The sequence below is a fragment of the Aquarana catesbeiana genome, linkage group LG01 (assembly GCF_042186555.1).
Source record: "Aquarana catesbeiana isolate 2022-GZ linkage group LG01, ASM4218655v1, whole genome shotgun sequence".
Lineage (NCBI taxonomy): Eukaryota > Metazoa > Chordata > Amphibia > Anura > Ranidae > Aquarana > Aquarana catesbeiana.
Window position 1 is genome coordinate 349,736,754 of NC_133324.1, and position 20,258 is coordinate 349,757,011.

Sequence of the window (20,258 nt, forward strand, 5' to 3'; positions counted from 1 at the left end):
GTAGTTTGAAAATTTGATCTACTGGCTGAGCTTTCAAAAGTCCACTCCTTTTATAGCAGTAACTACTGTTTTTAATTCCTAGCTAATAAGATTTTTTTTTTTTTGTGTTCTGTCTTTTTGTTGTTTCCCTACTCTGCCGCATTATCTTCCATATAATTCTATGTTGGGACTTCCCTGACCATCTTCTGTCGGTGTGGCATTTTTTGTTGGGCTGAACAGGAAGAAACTCCCAATCAAGAGACAAACAATGAACAGGCGAAAGAGACAAACAATAATCAGGCCAGAGAGACGAACAATGAACAGGCGAAAGAGACAAGCAGCAGCCGATCTGGAAATGCCAGTAGCAGCAGCAGGTGGGGGTATACCTTTGCCATCAGGGATTCTTTTCCCTCAGTTATTTTATTTTGTTATCTGTGGTCCCTGTACTACACAGTATGTAATTGCATATATTCTTTGTTTTTAGGAGAAGTAGAAGCAGGAAAAGGAGCAGGAGCAGAAGTCATGATCGACGTCGAAGGTAGGTGTATACCTCCTTGAAAGTGAGTTTTAACATAAGTTTCCAGGAATATATACCATGTTTCCCTTTAATTATGATGTTAACCCACCCCTTATTCCTCTGCAATGATGCTCCATGCCATAGTATTAAGAAATGAAATTAAGCAGCCTTTGCTACCTCTTATGATGGATACTCAGGAATGTTTGCTGTTTTTAACCACTTCAGCCCTGGAAGATTTTACCTCCTTCCAGAGCACTTTTTACAATTTCGCACTGCCTTGTTTTAACTGACAATTGCGCGGTCATACAATGCGGTACCCAAATTAAATTTGCGTCCCTTTTTCATCTTTTGATGGTAATTGATCACCTGTTTTTTATTTTTTGCGCTATAAAGAAAAAGAGCGACAATTTTGAAGAAAAAAAAATAATATTTTTTACTTTTTTGCTATATCGCCCAAATTTAAAAAAAAAAAAAAACAAAAAAACAAATTTCTTCATCAGTTTAGACCGATATATATTCTTCATATTTTTGGTTAAAAAAAATCGCAATAAGCGTATATTGATTGGTTTGCGCAAAAGTTATAGCGTCTACAAACTATGGGAAAGATTTATGGCTTTTTTTTTTTTTTTTCTTTTTACTAGTAATGGCGGTGATCTACGATTTTTAGAAGTATTGCGACAGACAGATCGGACATTTTTGGGACCTTTAACAATTATACAGTGATAAAAATGCACTGATTACTGTGTAAATATCAGGGGTTAACACTAGGGGGCGATCAAGGGGTTAAATGTGTGTTCTAACTGTATGGGGATAGGACTGAATAAGAGAGGAGACATATCGCTGTTCCTACGTACTAGGAACAAACGACGTCTCCTCTCCTCTGACAGCACAGGGATTTGTGTGTTTATTGGCAGTGATCGGCCACGTGCATTGAGTCCCCCCACCGTGCAGTGGGCGCACGCCCTCTGGTGGACGAAAAGGGGTAGGACGTACCCATACGGGATTTCACCCAGGCGAGCCATTCTGCCGCAGTATATCTACTTGAGCCGGTCGGGAACCGGTTAAAGAATAAAGGACACTTCAGGATTTTATGTGGACTCCAGCCTTTGCATTTTTTTTCATGGTTGTGAGGGATACAGGTGCCAGGCTTTTGAGACTGATAGCCCGTGGGGCATTGTGCCGCAGAGGTAGAGTCCATTTCCTTTATGGTGCACATAGGTTTATGTTTTTTCCAGTGTGCCATAGGAGCGCTAAAACTCAGGGCTCAGTTACCGTATTTATCGGCGTATAACACGCGCCGGCTTATAACACGCACCCCAAGTTTAGGAGGGAAGTTTAAGGAAAAAAAACTTACATTAAAATGCCCATCGATGCAGCCTTATCTGTCCATCTGCAGCCTTGTCAGTGTCAGTGCAGCCTTGTCAGTGCAGCTTTGCCCCAGTCCAGCCATGTCAGTGCAGCTTTGTGATAGATTAGATTCAAATATGGCGCAGAGACTGCAGGGATTCGTTGGAGCCGAGATACACATACCCGAGTGTTCTCGGCTTTTTTCGGCGCCGCTTAGTCACGCCCAGTCCCGCCCTATGATGGACATAACACAGGTCCAGGGGCGGGACTGGGCGTGACGGCGGCGCCGAAAAGAGCCGAGAACACTCGGGTATGTGTATCTCGGCTCCGACGAATCCCTGCAGTCTCGGCGCCATATTTGAATCTACCCACGGCTGTGTATGTCCGCGGCGACCGCGGCAATTGCCACGATCGCTCTGATAACACAAAATCGGCGGGGATCGGCCTATAACACGCACCCACAATTTTCCCCTGATTTTCGGAGGAAAAAAGTGCGTGTTATATGCCGATAAATACGGTATGTCAATAATGGCTAGAACTTGAAAGCGCAAGCTCTGGACCCACACGTATGAGGCTGCTGATCGCGTCGCATGCCCAATAGCATGCTATTGGGCATGCAATGCGATCAGCAGCCTCATCAGGGGCCATGCCACAATTTCCATGATGCAGACTTTTGGGGGTTTTCCAAATGGATGTACATTTTAAATCTATCACCTTCTCGTTACTCAGCCGCAGTCGGAGTAGGGACCGGCACAGACGACGGGGCAGCAGGGATAGACACCGAAGCCGTGAGCGCAGGCACAGAAGCCGCAGCCGGGGAAGAAGATACAACTCAAGGAGTCGTGATCGCCGACGAGATGAACGTTCCAGACACCGTAGTCCCGGGTGAGAAACTGACCATGAGGAGGAGTTGTGGGTTTTTTTTCTTGTTTTTTTGGGGGGTGGGGGTTTGTTTTTTGATTCCTACAGATTTGGACAACTACATAACCCACAGATGACTGTTAATTCTTCTTAAAATAAGACTAGTGTCATTCAAGAAGCTTGCTGATTATAAATGAAAAATTACATGGTTTGTTCAAGATAGTACTAAAATAGTTTGCTTTAGGGCCGGTTCACACTTAAATCGTACAGAAACGGTGTCTGCATTCCTGTGCGATTCAGTGCAGTGTTTATGGGCTGAAATTGCATTGGATTGCACCAAAAGTAGTGCTTGCACTACTTTTTAAAACACACTGCAACTGAATTGCATGATACTGCAGTACCATGCGATCCGGTGCAGCAAACGCACTACATTTGCATTCTGTAATTGTGTGTTAGGAGTACTTTTGACATTCACAGCAGATCGCACACCCAGTACGGTTTATACACAATGCGGGAAACTTGCACGGAGTTTCCCACGCTGCGTTCTGGTGTGAATGGGCCCTTAGAGTGAATTTTAATTACCTGAAAAGTAATTTAACCCTTTCATGCCTAAGCCTATTTCTGACATTTGTTGCTTACAAGTTAAAATCCGTAATGTTTGCTACAAAATTACTTAGAACCCCCAAACATGATATATATTTTTTTTTAGCAGAGACCGTAGAGAATAAAATGGCTATCGTTACAATTTTTTATATCACATGATATTTGCGCAGCGGTCTTTCAAACAAAATTTTTTTTGGGGGGGGGGGGGAGAGAGAGACACTTTCATGAATTAAAAAAAAAAGAAACTAAACAGTAAAGTTAGCCCATTTTTATTTATTTATTTTTTTTTATAATGTGAAAGATGTTATGCTGAGTAATCAGATACCTAATGTGTCTTGCTTTGAAATTGCGTACACTCGTGGAATGGCGACAACCTACGGTACCTTAAATAATCTCCATAGGCGACACTTAAAAAAAAAAAATTAACGGTTACCAGGTTAGAGTTAAAGTAGGTATTTTGCTAGAATTATTGCTCTCACTCTGACTATCGCGACAATATCTCGCATGTGTGATTTGAACACCATTTACATTTGCGGCTTACGTATGCGTTTTTCTTTGCTGCACGGGGGGAACTTTAAAAAAAAAATTCTATATTTAACGTCCCTTTAAACAAAATCTGTTCACTTTTATTGCTGTCCTCTCCCACTCCTTTTAGGATAACAGCCGAGCGCCTTTTAGCTGCATCAGTTGTTATCACTAAAAAGCCAAACACTGGCTCTAAAAAATGGTATAACCCCTTCAAGCCATGAACCCATATTTGCGTTCGGTCAGCATGAAGGGGTTAAGTACAGGTATACTACTTTTGCTGAACTACATCAACCAAACCACCTTCCTGCACTCCCCAGGGAATTGAATGGAGCCATTCACCCCTTTCAAGCCTATGGAGGGACTTAGTGTTCAGGCACGGTCAGTATTCAGATTTTCCTAGGATATGCTGTTAATTATCCAGGGAGGCTTCAGCTCCTCCATTGTCCTTTTTAAATATGAAATTTAATGCATATACAGTATGTGAACAGAACAATACTTTAGGCAAAAAGATTCCTGTAAGTGATGTAAATAAATATGGAAACACTGTTTTAACTACAGTTTTTTTTTTTTTTTTTTTTTTTCACTCAATAGTAGAGGTTTACATTTTTTAAGTAAAAATGTACATTTTTTTTTTCCTCTAAAATATTTAAGGGCTTTTATAACCCACCTACCTTTTGTATTCGCTTATGAAAAAAAAATACTCGTATAATAGCTCTTTACTATTTAATGTTTTGTTTGAACAAAAATGAACTGCTAATCAAAATAAATACTTCATTCGACAGGCGGCGCCACACACGTAGCAAAAGTCGCAGCCCCCGACATAAGGAAAAAAGTCCTATCAGGTATCGTTTGCTTTATACTGCAAAAAGTGTTTTGTTTAAAAATGTTATAGTTTTGCATTATTATCCTTATTTTGCTGTGGTTTCTATGCGTGCAGTGCATCCGGAAAGTATTCACAGCACTTCACTTTCATTGAATTATTTTCCTCAAAATTCTTCAAACCATACCCCGTAATGACAACGTCAAAGTTTGTTTGAAATCTTTGCAAATTTATTAGAAATAAAAAAACGAAGAAAAAATCCATGTACATGAGTATTTGCAGCCTTTGCTCAATACTTTGTTGAAGCACCATTGGTACCAATTACAGCCTCAAGTCTTTCTGAGTATGATGCTACAATCTTGGCACACATTTTGGGCAGTTTCTCCCATTCTTCTTTCTTTGCAGGACCTCGCAAGCTCCATCAGGTTGGATGGGGAGCGTTGGTGCTCCAGCCATTTTTAGATCTCTCCAAAGATGTTCAATCTGGTTCAAGTCTGGGCTCTGGCTGGGCCACTCAAGGACTTTCAGAGTTGTCCTGTAGCCACTCCTTTTTGTTATCTTGGCTGTGTGCTTAGGGTCGTTGTCCTGTTGGAAGATGAACCTTCGCCCCAGTCTGAGGTCCACAGCACTCTGGAGTAGGTTTTCATCAAGATTTTCTCTATACATTCATCTTTCCCTTGATCCTGACTAGTCTCCCAGTTCCTGATGGTTAAAAACATCCCCACAGCATGATTCTGCTACCACCATGCTTCACTGTAGGGGATGGTATTGGCCAGGTGATGAACAGTGCCTGGTTTCCTCCAGACATGATGCCGGTCAGGCCATAGATTTCAATCTTTGTTTCATCAGACCAGAAAATGTTGTTTCTAATGGTCCGAGAGTCCTTCAGGTGCCTTTTGGCAAACTCCAGGCGGGCTGTCATGTGCCTTTTGCTGAGGAGTGGCTTCCGTCTAGGCACTCTACCTTACAGGCCTAATAGGTGGAGTAACAAACAAATGGCCCCTGCCCCAACCTATAACTGACCTTCACAGCAAAGAGCACATGGAAGGGCAAACAAAAATGGAAGGTTCCATAGCTCAACTCACAGACCAGTCTGCTGACCAACCAAATTGATCTGTCCAACAGTCTGCGGGGGTTTAGTTAGCATGCATGCAACGCGTGTGGTCCAGGGACACACTGGGCACCTTTGCTGTCATTGTGCTCCAGTGTGTTCTCCTTCCTTTAGGGGCGGTTGGGCTTACCTCCAGGCCCACCTGCCCCTCATTTATCCATTAGAATGCATGCTCCCACTGTGGAGACGCTCATAAATTCAGTAGTGTTAGGACTGCAAGCATACTCAGGGTGCCATAAAGAGGCCTTGCAGCTTACGCATTTGTTTGCAAATGCATGCTAACTAAACCCCTGTATTTAACGCAGACTGTTGGACAGGTTAATTCAGTTGATCAGCAGACTGGTTGGTGAGTTGAACTATGGAATGTTCTGTTTTTGTCTTTATGAATGGTGGAGTGCTGCAGAGATGGTTATTCTTCTGGAAGGTTCACCTCTCTCCGTAGAGAAATGCTGGAGCTCGGTCAGAGTAACCATCTAGTTCTTGGTCACCTCCCTTACGAAGGCCCTTCTCCCCAAACACTCAGTTTGGCCAGGCAGCCCACACTAGGAAGAGTCCTGGTGGTTCCAAACTTCTTACATTTACGGGTGATGTAGGCCACCGGGCTCATTGGGACATTCAATGCTGCAGAAATGTTTCTGTGCCTCGATACAATCCTGTCTAAGAGGTCTACAGGCCATCCCTTAGGCTTCATGGCTTGGTTTGTGCTCTGACATGCACTAACTGTGGGACTTTATATAGACAGGTGTGTGCCTTTCCAAATCCTGTCCAATCAACTGAATTTACCATAGGTGGACTCCAATCAAGTTGTAGAAACATCTCAAGGATGATCAGTGGAAACTGGATGCGCTTGAGGTCAATTTTGAGTATCATGGCGAAGGCCAAGAATACTTAGACCCCTTTCACACTGAGGTGCTTTTGCGCCAAAAAGAGCGCCTGAAAAGCTCACGAAAACCTATTTCCATTCAAATCAATTAATGCTTTCTGACTGGGGCGGTGCCCTGGCGGGGTGGTGAAAAAACTGCTAGCGCAGTATCTTTGGACAGTGTTTGGAGAGCTAAAAAAAGGGCCTCAAACGCCCCTCTCCATTGAAATGCAAAGGGCCTGAAAAGCTCTTCAAAAGCCCCCAAAAAGTGCTTAGTGTTTCACTGCCAGTTTAGAAGTGCCTCAGTATAAAAGTACCCCAATTTTTTTTTTTTTTTTTATATATAAATTTTCAAAGATTTCAAACAAACTTCTTTTCACGTTGTCATTATGGGGTATTGTTTGTAGAATTTTAAGGAAAATTAATTTAATCCATTTTGAAATAAGGCTGTAACAAAATGTGGAAAAAGTGAAGCGCTGGGAATACTTTCTGGATGCACTGTATATTAACACTGGCAAATGCTATGAGAATCCCAGCACGTGGAGCAATGGCTGCCAACAGGGCAGCTAATCATTCCCACTCATATGTAATCGCTCATGCAGTGAGCACGTGCGAGTAATCGGCCCTGAGCGCAGGCAGTCAGCGTCCAGGGCTGATCACTCGCATGTGCTCACTGCATGAGCGATTACATGCAACTGTATGCGATTAGCTGTGAGAGCCGACAGCCTCCCATTGCTTTTAGTGGGGCTGCCTACTCGCCAAGAGGGGTGCCTTCAAAATGCCAACACCTGCTTTGCCAGTCTGGAATACTTTGTTGAGCCTTTTTTTTTTTTTTCTTTTTTTGTGTGCTTCTGGAGTACTGCGGAAGATTTATGGTAGCTTTTGGTGCCGACTTTCAGTGGTTGGCTCATTATAGCTTCAGGGTTATGTTTTGGCACAAGGTACCGAAGATGTTGTGATTACATACAACTATACATCTTATTTGTTTTAACCCCTTCATGATCTTAATGCCTGGACACAATTCTCAAACTTTGACATGTGTTAGGAACACTGTACATATCATTGCAGCTACTTGACTGTCCAGGCGGATTATACCTTAATCTTTTTTGGACAAATTGGGCTTTCATTTGGTTGTAAATGGTAACAAATCTCCTTGCCACCAAAGAACCCCAAAAAATTATTCTGCTCCTGATGATTGCAGCAATACCACATATATGTGTACATTGTTTCTTTGTACCAGTAGTAGGGCCCAGAAACAATGGTTTACATTTTTCTCCCCTAGCAAGGGGAGAAACCTACAATGTATCTTTCGCTCCATTCAGAGGAGGAAAAAACACATGGCTGGGCTGCACAGTGACTGATCACTGTGATAGCCAATCGGAGACTATCACAGCAATCGGGCACTGGGAGTCCCAGTTCCCGATTTGTTAGTACAGCACCCTGGGCTCTCGGTGAGAGCCTGGTCTCTATGTTTGTAGCTCACTGTGCAGCATGCTCCCAGCACAAACACTGGTACGCATATATGTGGCCTCACAGAAGAAGTCCCAGTTGAGGCCAATGTGTACAGGTGGCGGGAAGAGGTTACATTTACTGTATGTATGACGCACTCTATTCATGTGTAAAATACATATGAATTTTTGTTTAACACGTGTTTTTTAAATCTCTACCAGGCAACCAGAACCCATCCTAACTCCAGAAGAACGTGATGCAAGAACAGTATTTTGTATGCAGCTGGCTGCTCGCATTCGTCCACGTGATTTAGAGGACTTTTTCTCTGCTGTAGGAAAAGTAAGATGATCCTCCATAAAGGCTTATGTGTTTGTTCAAAAATCCTGTAGCTGACCTGTCAGTTCTTGTCTTTTTTAGGTGCGAGATGTGAGAATTATTGCAGACAGAAACTCTCGCAGATCAAAGGGCATTGCATATGTTGAATTTGTAGCTATCCAGTCTGTACCTTTGGCCATTGGCCTAACTGGCCAGAGACTGCTAGGTGTACCAATCATGGTACAGGCTTCACAGGTAGGCATTGTTTATTTCCCACAGATTTGTTGGGGGTTTTTTTTTTGCTCATTTTTGATTGGACCTATGTGCTTTACAGGACAGAGGAAAAACTTTTATTTCTGATATTTGACCTACAGTCCTTAAGACTTTGTTGCATTTGATTGCATCATTTAAGTGTTAACGAGTCTGTTTCAAAGCTATTAACATGAAGCATATTACAGGTATTTTTTTTCAAGTGCATGTGCTAGGTCTCTTTTAGCCTAGGAATGTTTGTGTGGGTCACTGTACCTTCTTTTACCAAGATTCATACTATTCTGCATAACTGTACATATTTAGCACTGAAATATATAGTGCAGTAGCTTTATCAGTTGTAAAGAGTGTTGGCACAAGGTAATTTTTGTTATTGGGTAAAGGAATAAATAGGTGAAAGTGTTGTGAAAAAAAGAGCAGATTTGTACAGAAGGTGTGATTGCTGTATTTGTTTTAACTTTAACTTTTTTTTTTTTTTTTTTTAAAGGCTGAGAAGAACCGTTTGGCCGCTATGGCAAATAATCTGCAGAGAGGAAATGCTGGACCCATGCGTCTCTATGTAGGCTCTCTGCACTTCAATATCACAGAGGACATGCTAAAAGGAATTTTTGAACCTTTTGGAAAGGTTATTTGCGTTTTTTCATTTGAATGTTTAATCTATAATTGACTTTTGTCTTTAGTTGTGGCTATTCTGTCAATACTGAAAGAAGAATCATTTTATTTTTCAGATTGAGAACATTCAGCTTCTTAGAGAACCTGATACAGGGCGATCCAAGGGTTATGGATTTATCACGGTAAAATCTTTGTTTTTCTGTAAATATTATTGGCTTGCAAAGTTATGTTTTTGTGCCTCGACATGCTGGTAGCTTCCCACATTTGCTTTATGCCGACGGAATTATCTAGTGCTAATTAGAATATGTAAAGCCAAGGTAGAGTCTAATATTTAAACCTTTTGCTGCCAGGGCAGTTTTTGCACACCAATGCCCAAAATATTTTCTGAAAACAGATACCCTAGAGCAGGGGGAGGCAACCTTTAAGAGGTGGAGATCTACCTGAACAACACTTGAGGAAATCAGATCACCAGGATTTGGCACCCTTCTTCCCGTTTTTTTTTTTTTTTTTCTTTTTTTTTCTTTTTTTTTCTTTTTTACACTGTGTGCAGTTACCTGCGTTTTTTCCTCATGGATAAATGCAGGTAACTACAATGACCCACAGAAGACAATAGTTTTCTATGTGTCATGACCATACAAGAACACGGTGTTTCTCTGTGTTCCAGAGATGTCATATGCAACATGTTTGCATAATATCGCATCTCACTGAATGTCCCTGCATGTCACCACACAGCAAACGCAATACACAGCATGCTGCTGTGCGGTGACATAAATGATGGAAACTAATATGCTTAAACGTGCATTACACTTCCCACCTACCAGCGGTTCACTGCAGCTGAAACGGACAGATGCCTGCACACTAAACCATTTTGGTTTTGTGTGCAATCAGTGTGAGTGGGCTCTTAAAGAAATTAACTAGCAAGGACAGCATGAAAAGTTAAAAATAATAAAACAATGTCATTGTAAAAATATAAACTTGGCCTACCTTTTAAAAGGTAGCTTCAGTGACCGAGGTCAGTTGACTGTATTGCAGTGTACAGGGGTCAATAATATGTATGGTAGTGTACAGTAGACATGTGCATAATGAAAAAATTAGTTTAGTTTCGGTTCGTTATTTAACTAAATTCGTTTAGTTAAATTAGCTGCATTCATTATTCGTTTTCGGGATTCGTTTAGTTTCGTATTCGAAAAAAATTCTACCGCATTCGAAAAAAATTTGACCGAATTTGAAAAAGTTTACTATATATATAACCATTTTGCGAAATTTGAATTTCATATAGAATGAAATCGAATTCCAATAGAACAGATTCAAATAGAATAGAACAGAACAGAATAAAAAAAAATATAATATATTCTATTCTAATCTTTTCTATTCAAATTCATTCTGTACCAAATTCCAATTCCGGAAGATGTTTTATATATATTGTTCTATTGTTTTTTCTATTCTAGTCTTTTCTATTAGAATTCTATTTCTATATAACCATTTTCTGAAATTCGAATTTCATATAGAATGAATTTGCATTCAAATAGAAAAGATTAGAAAAAAATTGAAAATAATAGAAAAGAATATCATAGAAAAACCATAGACCAGCTAAGAAAAAAAAAAATATATATATATATATATATATATATATATATAGATTGAAGTGTAGAGGAGAACCACACACAGCTTTCAATCTAGTGTCAGCAAACAGGTTCTCCCACCGACCTTGTACATATAAAAATAAAGTTCAGATGTGTTCTGACTGATGTAAGGAAGGGTGCGAACAAATCAGCCTGAAACGTAATCTTTGTCTGAACAAATGATTGGAATGACTCTACTTGCTTTGTAATCTTTTTCTAAAGATTTGATGGAATAAAGCAACAAATTTTTAAGTGCAGCAACCTTTGGATATATATATAATAAATATATATATATATATATATATATATATATATATATATATATATATATATATATATATATATATATATATATATATATATATATATATATATTTTTTTTTTTTATTCTATTGTTTTTCTAGTCTTTTCTTTTATATTCTTCTATTCTAATTCGATTTTGGAAATTAGAATTTCTGAAAATGGTTATATATTATATGGTTATTATTTTCTATTCTAATCTTTTCTATTCAAAATCATTCTATACGAAATTTGAATTTCAGAAAATGGATATATATATATATAATATATCTCCACATCCATTTTCTGAAATTCAAATTTCGTATAGAATGATTTTGAATAGAAAAGATTAGAATAGAATAAAATACAATATATGATTTTCTTTTCTCTTCTAAACTTTTCTATTCAAATTCATTCTATACGAAATTCGATTTTCAGAAGCCATGTTCTGAAATTCGAATTTCGTATAGAATGAATTTGAATAGAAAAGACTATTAAAGAATAGAAAATAATAGAAAAGAAAAGCATAGAAAAACAATAAAACAGAATAAAACAATATTATATATATGTATTCTATTGCTTTATGATTTTATATTCTATTTTATTGTATTTTTTAGAAAATCAATTTCTATTGTTTTCAAATTCGATTCGAATTTGTTTTTGAATTTGATTCAAATTCGTTCGTTTTTTTTCGGATTCGCATCCGAATAATGAAAAATTTGTCCAAATTTCGATTCGGAATGAAACGTAATGCACATGTCTAGTGTACAGGTGTCAGCAGTTTGCAGGGCAGATTACAGGGGTCAGTAGAGCAGAAGACTGTGTCAGTCAGTGGGGCAGTGGACAGTGTCAATAGGACCGAGGTGCCTGGCAATACAGGGGTTAATTGTGAGTCACCCACTTGGCTCTCTGCCTGGCTGCTGCGGGCTTAAATCTGTGTGTGGTCACTCAGCTCACCTCTCCTCATACAGACTGCCCTTGGAATCGTGTGTTCTGTGTATACCCACGAGATTGCCTCTGGCTTAAGCAATGACATGCCTGTGTCTCTGCTCGGCTCTTACACTGGACGCAGTTCTCAATCTTGCGCATGAAATTGTGTATCCCCGTGCCTCTGACCTTGCCCGGCATAGTTACTTTCACTTTGTGCACGATACTTCTGCTGCTCTTCCGCCTCCTGTGAAATGCTTCACCCTCTGCGCATGCGCCGGCTCCCGAGAAGACAGGGAGGAGGTCGGGCGCCGTTACATGCGCAGAGGGTAAAGAATTTCACAGGAGGCGGAGGAGCAGTACAGACTGGGGGTTGGGACGCGGTGTACCCACGATCAACGGGTTGCCGACCCCCGCCCTAGAGTATAAACCACTGGTAGTTCCAATTTTTTTAATGTATGTTTTATATACGTTACTGCAAAGGTCTGGGAAACGCAAAATTTCACTAAAGTTCCTTTTAAGGCACACAGACAATAAATGACCCAATTTTTTTGATGAAATATAAAAGATAAGGTTGCACCTGTAAATACCCAAGATGTCAAACCCTAAATTTGCTTGCGTCCGTCTGATTATCTTGGAGATTTATGGTCTTTAGTTCAATATTTCATATGGAGCTGTGATCTCTTGACCTGGGTTTTCCTTGATCTAAGAATTTTATTTACTGACCTCAAACGTCAGGTCCTCCGAGCATTGTCAACTGGGGTCGAGTGGTTGCGTAAACCAAACATTACATTTGCACTGATGAAGTTTGGTTAACATGATTGTCTGAAGAACCAGTTCCTCAAGGCCTTTCTGCCTGTCTTTGTCATAAATGGTTCAGGAGAAGGGCGAATTTAGTTATTGCAAAATCATAGTTCATTGGTTTTTATAATCTCAATATGGAAATATCCTGACATATTTCATGGGTAAGAACTCTGAGGATCTAAAAAAAAGAATTGTTGCTTTTACATAAAAATGGCCTGGGCTATAAGAAGATTGCCAAGACCATGAAACTGAGCTGCAGCATGGTGGCCAAGACCATACAGCGGTTTAACAGGACAAATTCCACTCAGAACAGGCCTCGCCATGGTCGACCAAAGAAGTTGAGTGCACATGCTCAGCGTCATATCCAAAGGTTGTCTTTAGGAAATAGACATATGAGTGCTGCCAGCATTGCTGCAGAGGTTGAAGGGATGGGGGGTAAGCCTGTCAGTGCTCAGACCATATGCCACACACTGCATCAAATTGGTCTTCATGGCTGTCATCCCAGAAGGAAGCCTCTTCTAAAGATGCACAAGAAAGCCCACAAGCAGTTTGCTGAAGACAAGCAGACTAAGGACATGGATTACTGAAACCGTGTCTCATGGTCTGATGAGACCAAGATAAACGTATTTGGTTCAGATGGTGTCAAGCGTGTGTGGCGGCAACCAGGTGAGGAGTACAAAGACAAGTGTGTCTTGCCTACAGTCAAGCATGGTGGTGGGAGTGTCATGGTCTGGGGCTGCATGAGTGCTGCCGGCACTGGGGAGCTATAGTTCGGTATGTTACAGTACATGTTGGCATTCATGGTTCCCTCAATGAAGAGGAGCATGATCCCCTCCCTTTGGAGGTTGGGTCGCAGGGCAGTATTCCTACATAAGGACCCGAAACACACCTCCCAGACAACTACTGCTTTGCTAAAGAGGGTAAAGGTGATGGACTGGCCAAGCATGTCTCCAGACCTAAACCCTATTAAGTATTTGTGGGGCAGTGCTGGAAAATTATTGGTGGCTACACACAATATTAACACTTGGGGCCCAATTTGGACATTTTCACTTAGGGGTGTACTCACTTTTGTTGCCAGCAGTTTAGACATTAATGTCTGTGTGTTTATATTGAGGGGACAGCAAATTTACACTGTTATACAAGCTGTACACTAACTACGTTTACATTGTAGCGAAGTGTCATTTCTTCAGTGTTGTCACATGAAGATGTAATAAAATATTTACAAAAATGTGAGGGTTGTACTCTTGTGAGATACTGTATATCCAATGTGTGATCAATTGCCAAGCATACTTCCAGAGCCTGCAACATCTAGATCAGCTAAAGTCTCTACACCCAGAGATTGTTGTTTTTTTTGTAAACTGAATAAAAAAATTCAGGCACATTTTGTTTAACTTTACATTTATGAACATTTATAAGCCCATGGAAGCAGCAAAGAAAAAACCCTGTGCGTTTTCAAAGATTTTTAAACACTGATGGCACGTCACCCTTGAGGATATCTGCAGTTCCAAAGTCGTTATAACAAAAAAAAATAATGCTTTCAATTCAAAACAGCTTTGGTTCATTCACTTGAATAAAATATTCAAGTCTTGATGTATAAAAAAATTGAGCGTTTGGCTGTCATTCAATGAAAAAGGAGCACTTCAAAGCATTGCTGAATAGAATATATTCCACCATCAGTATGTGGTCCTCCTTTGAGAAGGGAGAGAAAAAAATGCAGTAAAGGAGGTAGAGGTAGAATATATGCTAAATAGTGTTGCGTGCAGAATTTCAAAGGTTTAAGTCACACTTTTAGATTGGACATAAAGAACGGGGAGAAAAAAAAGTGTTAAGATGCACAATTCAAATCAAAGCTTCTTTAACCACCTCAATACAGGGCACTTACACCCCCTTCCTGCCCAAGCCATTTTTCAGTTTTCAGCATTGTCGCACTTTGAATGACAATTGCGCGGTCATGTTACACTGCACCTTAATTACATTTTTATCATTTTTTTCCCCACAAATAGAGCTTTCTTTTGGTGGTATTTGATCACCTCTGCGGTTTTTTATTTATTGCGCTATAAACAAAAGAAGAGGGACAATTTTGAAAAAACACAATATTTTTTACTTTTTGCTATAATAAATATCCAATTTTTTTTTTTTTTTTTAAACAAATTTTTTCCTCAGTTTAGGCCGATACGTATTCTTCTACATATTTTTGGTAAAAAAAAATTGCGATAAGCGTATATTGGTTTGCGCAAAAGTTATAGCGTCTACAAAATAGGGGATAGATTTATAGCATTTTTATTATTTATTTTTTACTAGTAATGGCGGCGATCTGCAATTTTTATTGTGACTACAATATTGCGGCGGACACATCGGACACTTTTGACACATTTTTGGGACCATTCACATTTATACAGCGATCAATGCTATAAAATTGCATTGATTACTGCGTAAATGTGACTGGCAGGGAAGGGGTTAACACTAGGGGGCGCTCGAGGGGTTAATGTATGACCTAAGGAGGTGATTCTAACTGTGGGGGGAGGGGACTGACTGGGGGAGGTGACCGATCGCTGTCCCTATGTACAAGGGACACGCCATCGGTCTCCTCTCCTCTCTGACAGGACGTGGATCTGTGTTTACATGCACAGATCCACGCTCCTGCTCTGTTACCCGGCGGACATCGCGGGTGCCCGGCGGATATCGCGGCCGCCGGGCACGCGCACCGGGTCCCGAGTGACGCAGCGGCCACGCGCGCGTGCCCCCTAGTGGTTCGGGAGGGCGAGGACGTCATATGACGTCCTCCCAGAACAACAGAAGCCTCGTCCAGCCGTCGTATGACGGTGGGCGGTGGCTTAGCGGTTAAAAATGGAACCCAGAGATGTTTTATTACCTTTTTGTCACACTTTGAGGATGCTGGACAATGTACTGTACAGGTTTGTTTCTAGGAACAGGGATCCTTGGAGTCTAGCAGAAGCGGTGAATGCTCTGTTTACTCCATAGGATCAGTACACCCTGATTTCTCTTCCTCCCTCTGAATCTCCTCCCTCAACTATTTCACAGGATTGAGATGGGGGGGGGGGGGCTTTCTTGTGATCCTCACTGTTTTGGAATGTATCAAGCAGATGTGGTAAGACTACTGGCAGAAAGTTTGTGTGCTCTGCTGAATATTTGGGATCTTCTGTCCCAAGGACCTTTACTATCCTGCTTTAGTAACTGGCTTAAACAACATGGCTGTTGGAAGTGCAGGTTTTGAGAGATGGAGGCATATCTAATTCTGTGCTTCATCTAATGCTGAAAGCTAGGTAGGCTACTTTCGGCAAGGCCTATCAACGGACATAGAATGCATTCTCTGGGCTTCCACCTTAAGAGTTTCTCTGTGGGACAAATGACCTCCTTCCTGCAAGTGGGTCTGGACCAACATTTTGCTCCCTGAGCTGTCCTGGGTCAGGTTTCTGCCCTTTCTTGTTTTCAGTGTCCACTTTTTAAGACCTTGTTACAGGTGTCTTTCATTTAGCTCCCTCCATCTGTTCCCCTAGTTCTCCTGTACTTCAGAAACTATTTGAACCCATTAGGGGGCGTTCCTTTTTTTTCTACTACTCTCACCCATAAGTTGATATTCCTTGTAGCTCAATTTCTGCAAATGGAGTGTAAGGAATCCTTTCTTGCTTGAATAGTTGAGACCCAGGACTCTTTTTGCCGAAGGTAGTTTCTGTATATTGCCTCATCCAGGACATCACTCTTTCATCATTTTTGTCAGGTTTAAGTTTTTTTGCTAAAGGAAATTTCGTTCCTATTGTCTGGATGTTCAGACTGAGAATCTGTTACTGCTTCTTCCTAAAGTCTTATTCCTTTTCTGTTGTCTTGGATGTACCCCAGAAGTGTGTTCTGCCTTCTTGTTATACGATCTCTAGGTGTCTCAGGCAGATCATAATTCACCTATAGGTGGCTCAGGCAGACCATCATTCTAGCCTATGTTTTAGAGGATCTGGTTTTACCCTTTCCTATCAAGGCCCACTCTACTAGACCTGCTGTGAGTGAGACTTTTTCATCATCGAACAACTGTTTCCCCATGCAAACTGCAAAAAGAATTGTTTACCTGATTGCAATTGTTTACCTTGCCTTCTTCTTTTCCCACATTCTCTAATATCAGGTGGATGTTTTGGCCTCAATTTTCAGGCATAGATCCTTCAGGCGGCTGATTGAGCTGCAGGCAGGCCCCATTTTTGTTTCTTGGACCTTTAGTGTTTGCTGTGTTTCCCACTCCTCTGTTGGACTGCTTTTAGACTTCCTAACTTCTGTGTTCCTCAGTGAGCGAGGAAAAATGTTTGTTTTTTCTTTTGCAACATACTAAAATCAATTTTGTAAGTGAATACTGTATACAGTTATGGTTAGCAGGAGGAAACTGCCCTTGGCTGGTAACTTTTATGCCTGGAGTTACGCTTTGAGTGCTCATTTGATTTTCCTCTAGTTTTCAGATGCAGAGTGTGCTCGGCGAGCCTTGGATCAGTTGAATGGATTTGAGTTGGCAGGTCGACCTATGAAAGTTGGTCATGTGACAGATCGTGGTGATGGCAGTACAGATGTTTCGTTCCTCGATAATGATGATCTTGAACGCAGTGGGATTGATCTGGGGGCAACTGGAAGATTGCAGCTCATGGCTAAACTGGCAGAGGGTAAGTTTACAGTTATTGATATATTGTTATCCACAATTCAGGCTGCAATTTAATTTTTTCTTTGTGGCTGCAGGTAAGTTTTTAGTAAGAATGACGTGCGTGTGTATATATAAAATATATATAGATACAGTACTGGTCAATTTTAGGGAGGTGTGAAAAAATGCTGTAATTTAAAGCGGTAGTAAACTGCAAAAAAAAACTTCTCCCTGCAAATGTCACAATGTGCTAGTATGCATCTCATACTAGCACATTGTGAAAGACTTGAAAATTAAGCCCCCCTAGCAGCGCGCTGTCGCCGCTCACAGAGCTTTTATCGTCACTCCCCTGCTCTTCCTTCAAGGTTTGCGGGCAGCTGCTGTTTGGCAGAACCACGATGTCCGTCGCAGCATGGCTCTCTATGGACAGTCTGCATGTGCCGGTGACATCACCAGCGCTGCTAAAGTAGGTATCTCCTTAACAGTACGCATTTTAGGAAATATTTGCTGCACCTACAGGTAAGCCTAAAATAACGCCTTTACTACCACTTCAAGAAGGCTTTCAAGAAATAGAAGTGTTAAAGCAGTTGTAAACTGCTGGTGGTAGGGAAAAAAAAAACGCAAAGCAATGTCATAATGTGCTAATATACATCGCATACGAGCACATAATAATAGACTTGACTCAGAATGAAGCCCTCCAGCGCCACAATAGCTGACATCTTCACCCAGTTTTCCTTCTCGGTTTTGTGGCCTCCGGCTACATGAGTGGCACTGTAAGCTGGACCTTCAGAGCACATGCGCCGATTATGTCATCGGCTGCATGCACTCTGAATATCTCCTAAACTGTGCATGTTTAGGAGATATTCACAGTACCTACAGGTACGCCTTATAGGTACAAGTTGTGTGACAGCGTTTACAACCACTTTTAATAGGTTACATTTTGTGAATTGCAAAAAAAAAGAAAAAGTAAATGAACAGAAGAGAAATCAAATCCAATATTTGGTGTGACCACCCTTTTGCCTTCAAAACCGCATCAATTCTTCTAGGTATACTTGCACACAGTTTTTGAAGGAACAAAGTGAAGTAAGCATGATGTGTCTTTCATATGCTGCATTTTTTCCTTGGCTGACCAATGTGTCCACTGTCCTCAACGTTGTTCAATCAATGGTGTCCTCAATGCTGGTATGAAGTCAAAAGGTAGTACCACCAAATATTGCTTTGATTTCGATTTATCTTCTGTTTGCTCATGTTGCATTTTGTAAATTGTTAAAAATAAACAATTAAAATATATATTTTTGAAAGAATTCTTACCTTGCAACATTTCTTCACACCTATCTAAAACTTTTGCACAGGTGTGTGTGTGTGTGTGTGTATGTCCCAAAATTTCACGGCCCAACATAGCAGGAGTGACCACACAGGCAAGAAACTTTATCACCACACCAAGCCGCTCTTCCAAATGTACAGCGCTAAAAATGCCAACTGTTTGAAAGTTGCCCACGAAACCATATAGCGAGCATGCGCCATTTTCAGGAAGTGTGGCTTGGTGCAGTGATAGTTTCATGTCTGTGTGGTCACCCCTGCCATGTCAGGCCATGAACTTTTGGGATAGCATATATATGCTGTTTATTTTATTTTGTTTTTTTCATTTTAACAAGCCCTTTTGTGATGGCTTTGGGCAGTGACAGGTACTCTATTAAACTCCTGATCTCTCCTCTGCCCTCAAACACAGATCATGTTTGATCAGCTGCTTCTCTGGCTGTAATTGCTAGGGAATGACTGCACTGAAATCTTAAGTGACAAAACCCTTGTTGCTTTTATCTTCATTCGACACAGGAGCTACGGAATGGCTGTTCCTCAATCTCCTCTGTAGGCAGGCAGCCAGGCTGCTTGTCTCGGTCCCTGGCTCCACAGGTGGCACAGGAGAACCAAGGAATGGTTGGTGCAGGGTGGAGAGAGCTTCCAAGTGCTGTAAAAGAGATTTAGGCAGTTGTAAAGCCTCAGATCGCTTTTACTGGAAAGCCAATTGCCGACTCTTAAAAAAAAAAAAAAAAAAAAAAAAAAAAAACGGACAAAAAAAAAACACAGTACCAGGACGATGGCTGCAGCCATGATCCTGGTATAACTGCTTCCTGCTTAAGTTTTTTTATATACGTACGCTGGGCAACAAGCAGTAAAGTACTAAAGTCACATCTAGCATAGAGCGGTATGTAATTGCAGGGTGCAATAGGACCTATACAGAGTTGTAAACTTATGGATTGTACATATTGGTGAAATTGTTGCCTTGGAATTCCATACTCCCTACTGTTTTGAGCGTATGATCCATTTACAGCTGATAATTTGTCATGTCAGCACCACAGTCCAAACCTTTCAAATTTCCCAAGTTCAGGGTAATTTAGATGACCTCAAATGGGGTATTATCCCTCAGTGCAAAATAGATTTTGCCTTCTGCCATATAGTATCTTGCATCTGTAAGGTGGGTACAGGGGGAAATAGGTCGACCTCCAGGTTGGAAACTAAAGCACCCCGCAGAGTCAATGAAGCAAGTATTTTCTTTATATTGTTGGAACTATCAGGAATGCCTCATCCTGCCATATATTGCAGTTGTAATACTGTATAATAAAGCCCAGCGTTGGGGGCAGCCAGTCCTTGGAACATGGCAGATATTCAAGTTTAATCCTAGAGCAACATTTCTTTCAAGTAAGACTCTGAATTAGTGTCTATATAT

At 40.8% G+C, this 20,258-nt stretch overlaps 1 protein-coding gene across 1 annotated transcript in view; it reads left to right on the top strand.

Moving 5' to 3' along the window:
• RBM23 (RNA binding motif protein 23) overlaps positions 1-20,258 on the top strand; it is a 40,582-nt gene that overhangs the window by 15,550 nt on the left and 4,774 nt on the right. The window contains exons 3-11 of the mRNA XM_073632477.1: positions 220-353; positions 464-517; positions 2,573-2,728; positions 4,618-4,677; positions 8,299-8,416; positions 8,495-8,647; positions 9,147-9,284; positions 9,388-9,453; positions 17,354-17,558. Of these exons, the coding sequence (XP_073488578.1) occupies positions 220-353; positions 464-517; positions 2,573-2,728; positions 4,618-4,677; positions 8,299-8,416; positions 8,495-8,647; positions 9,147-9,284; positions 9,388-9,453; positions 17,354-17,558 (1,084 nt within the window). The remainder of the gene's footprint in view (positions 1-219; positions 354-463; positions 518-2,572; positions 2,729-4,617; positions 4,678-8,298; positions 8,417-8,494; positions 8,648-9,146; positions 9,285-9,387; positions 9,454-17,353; positions 17,559-20,258) is intronic.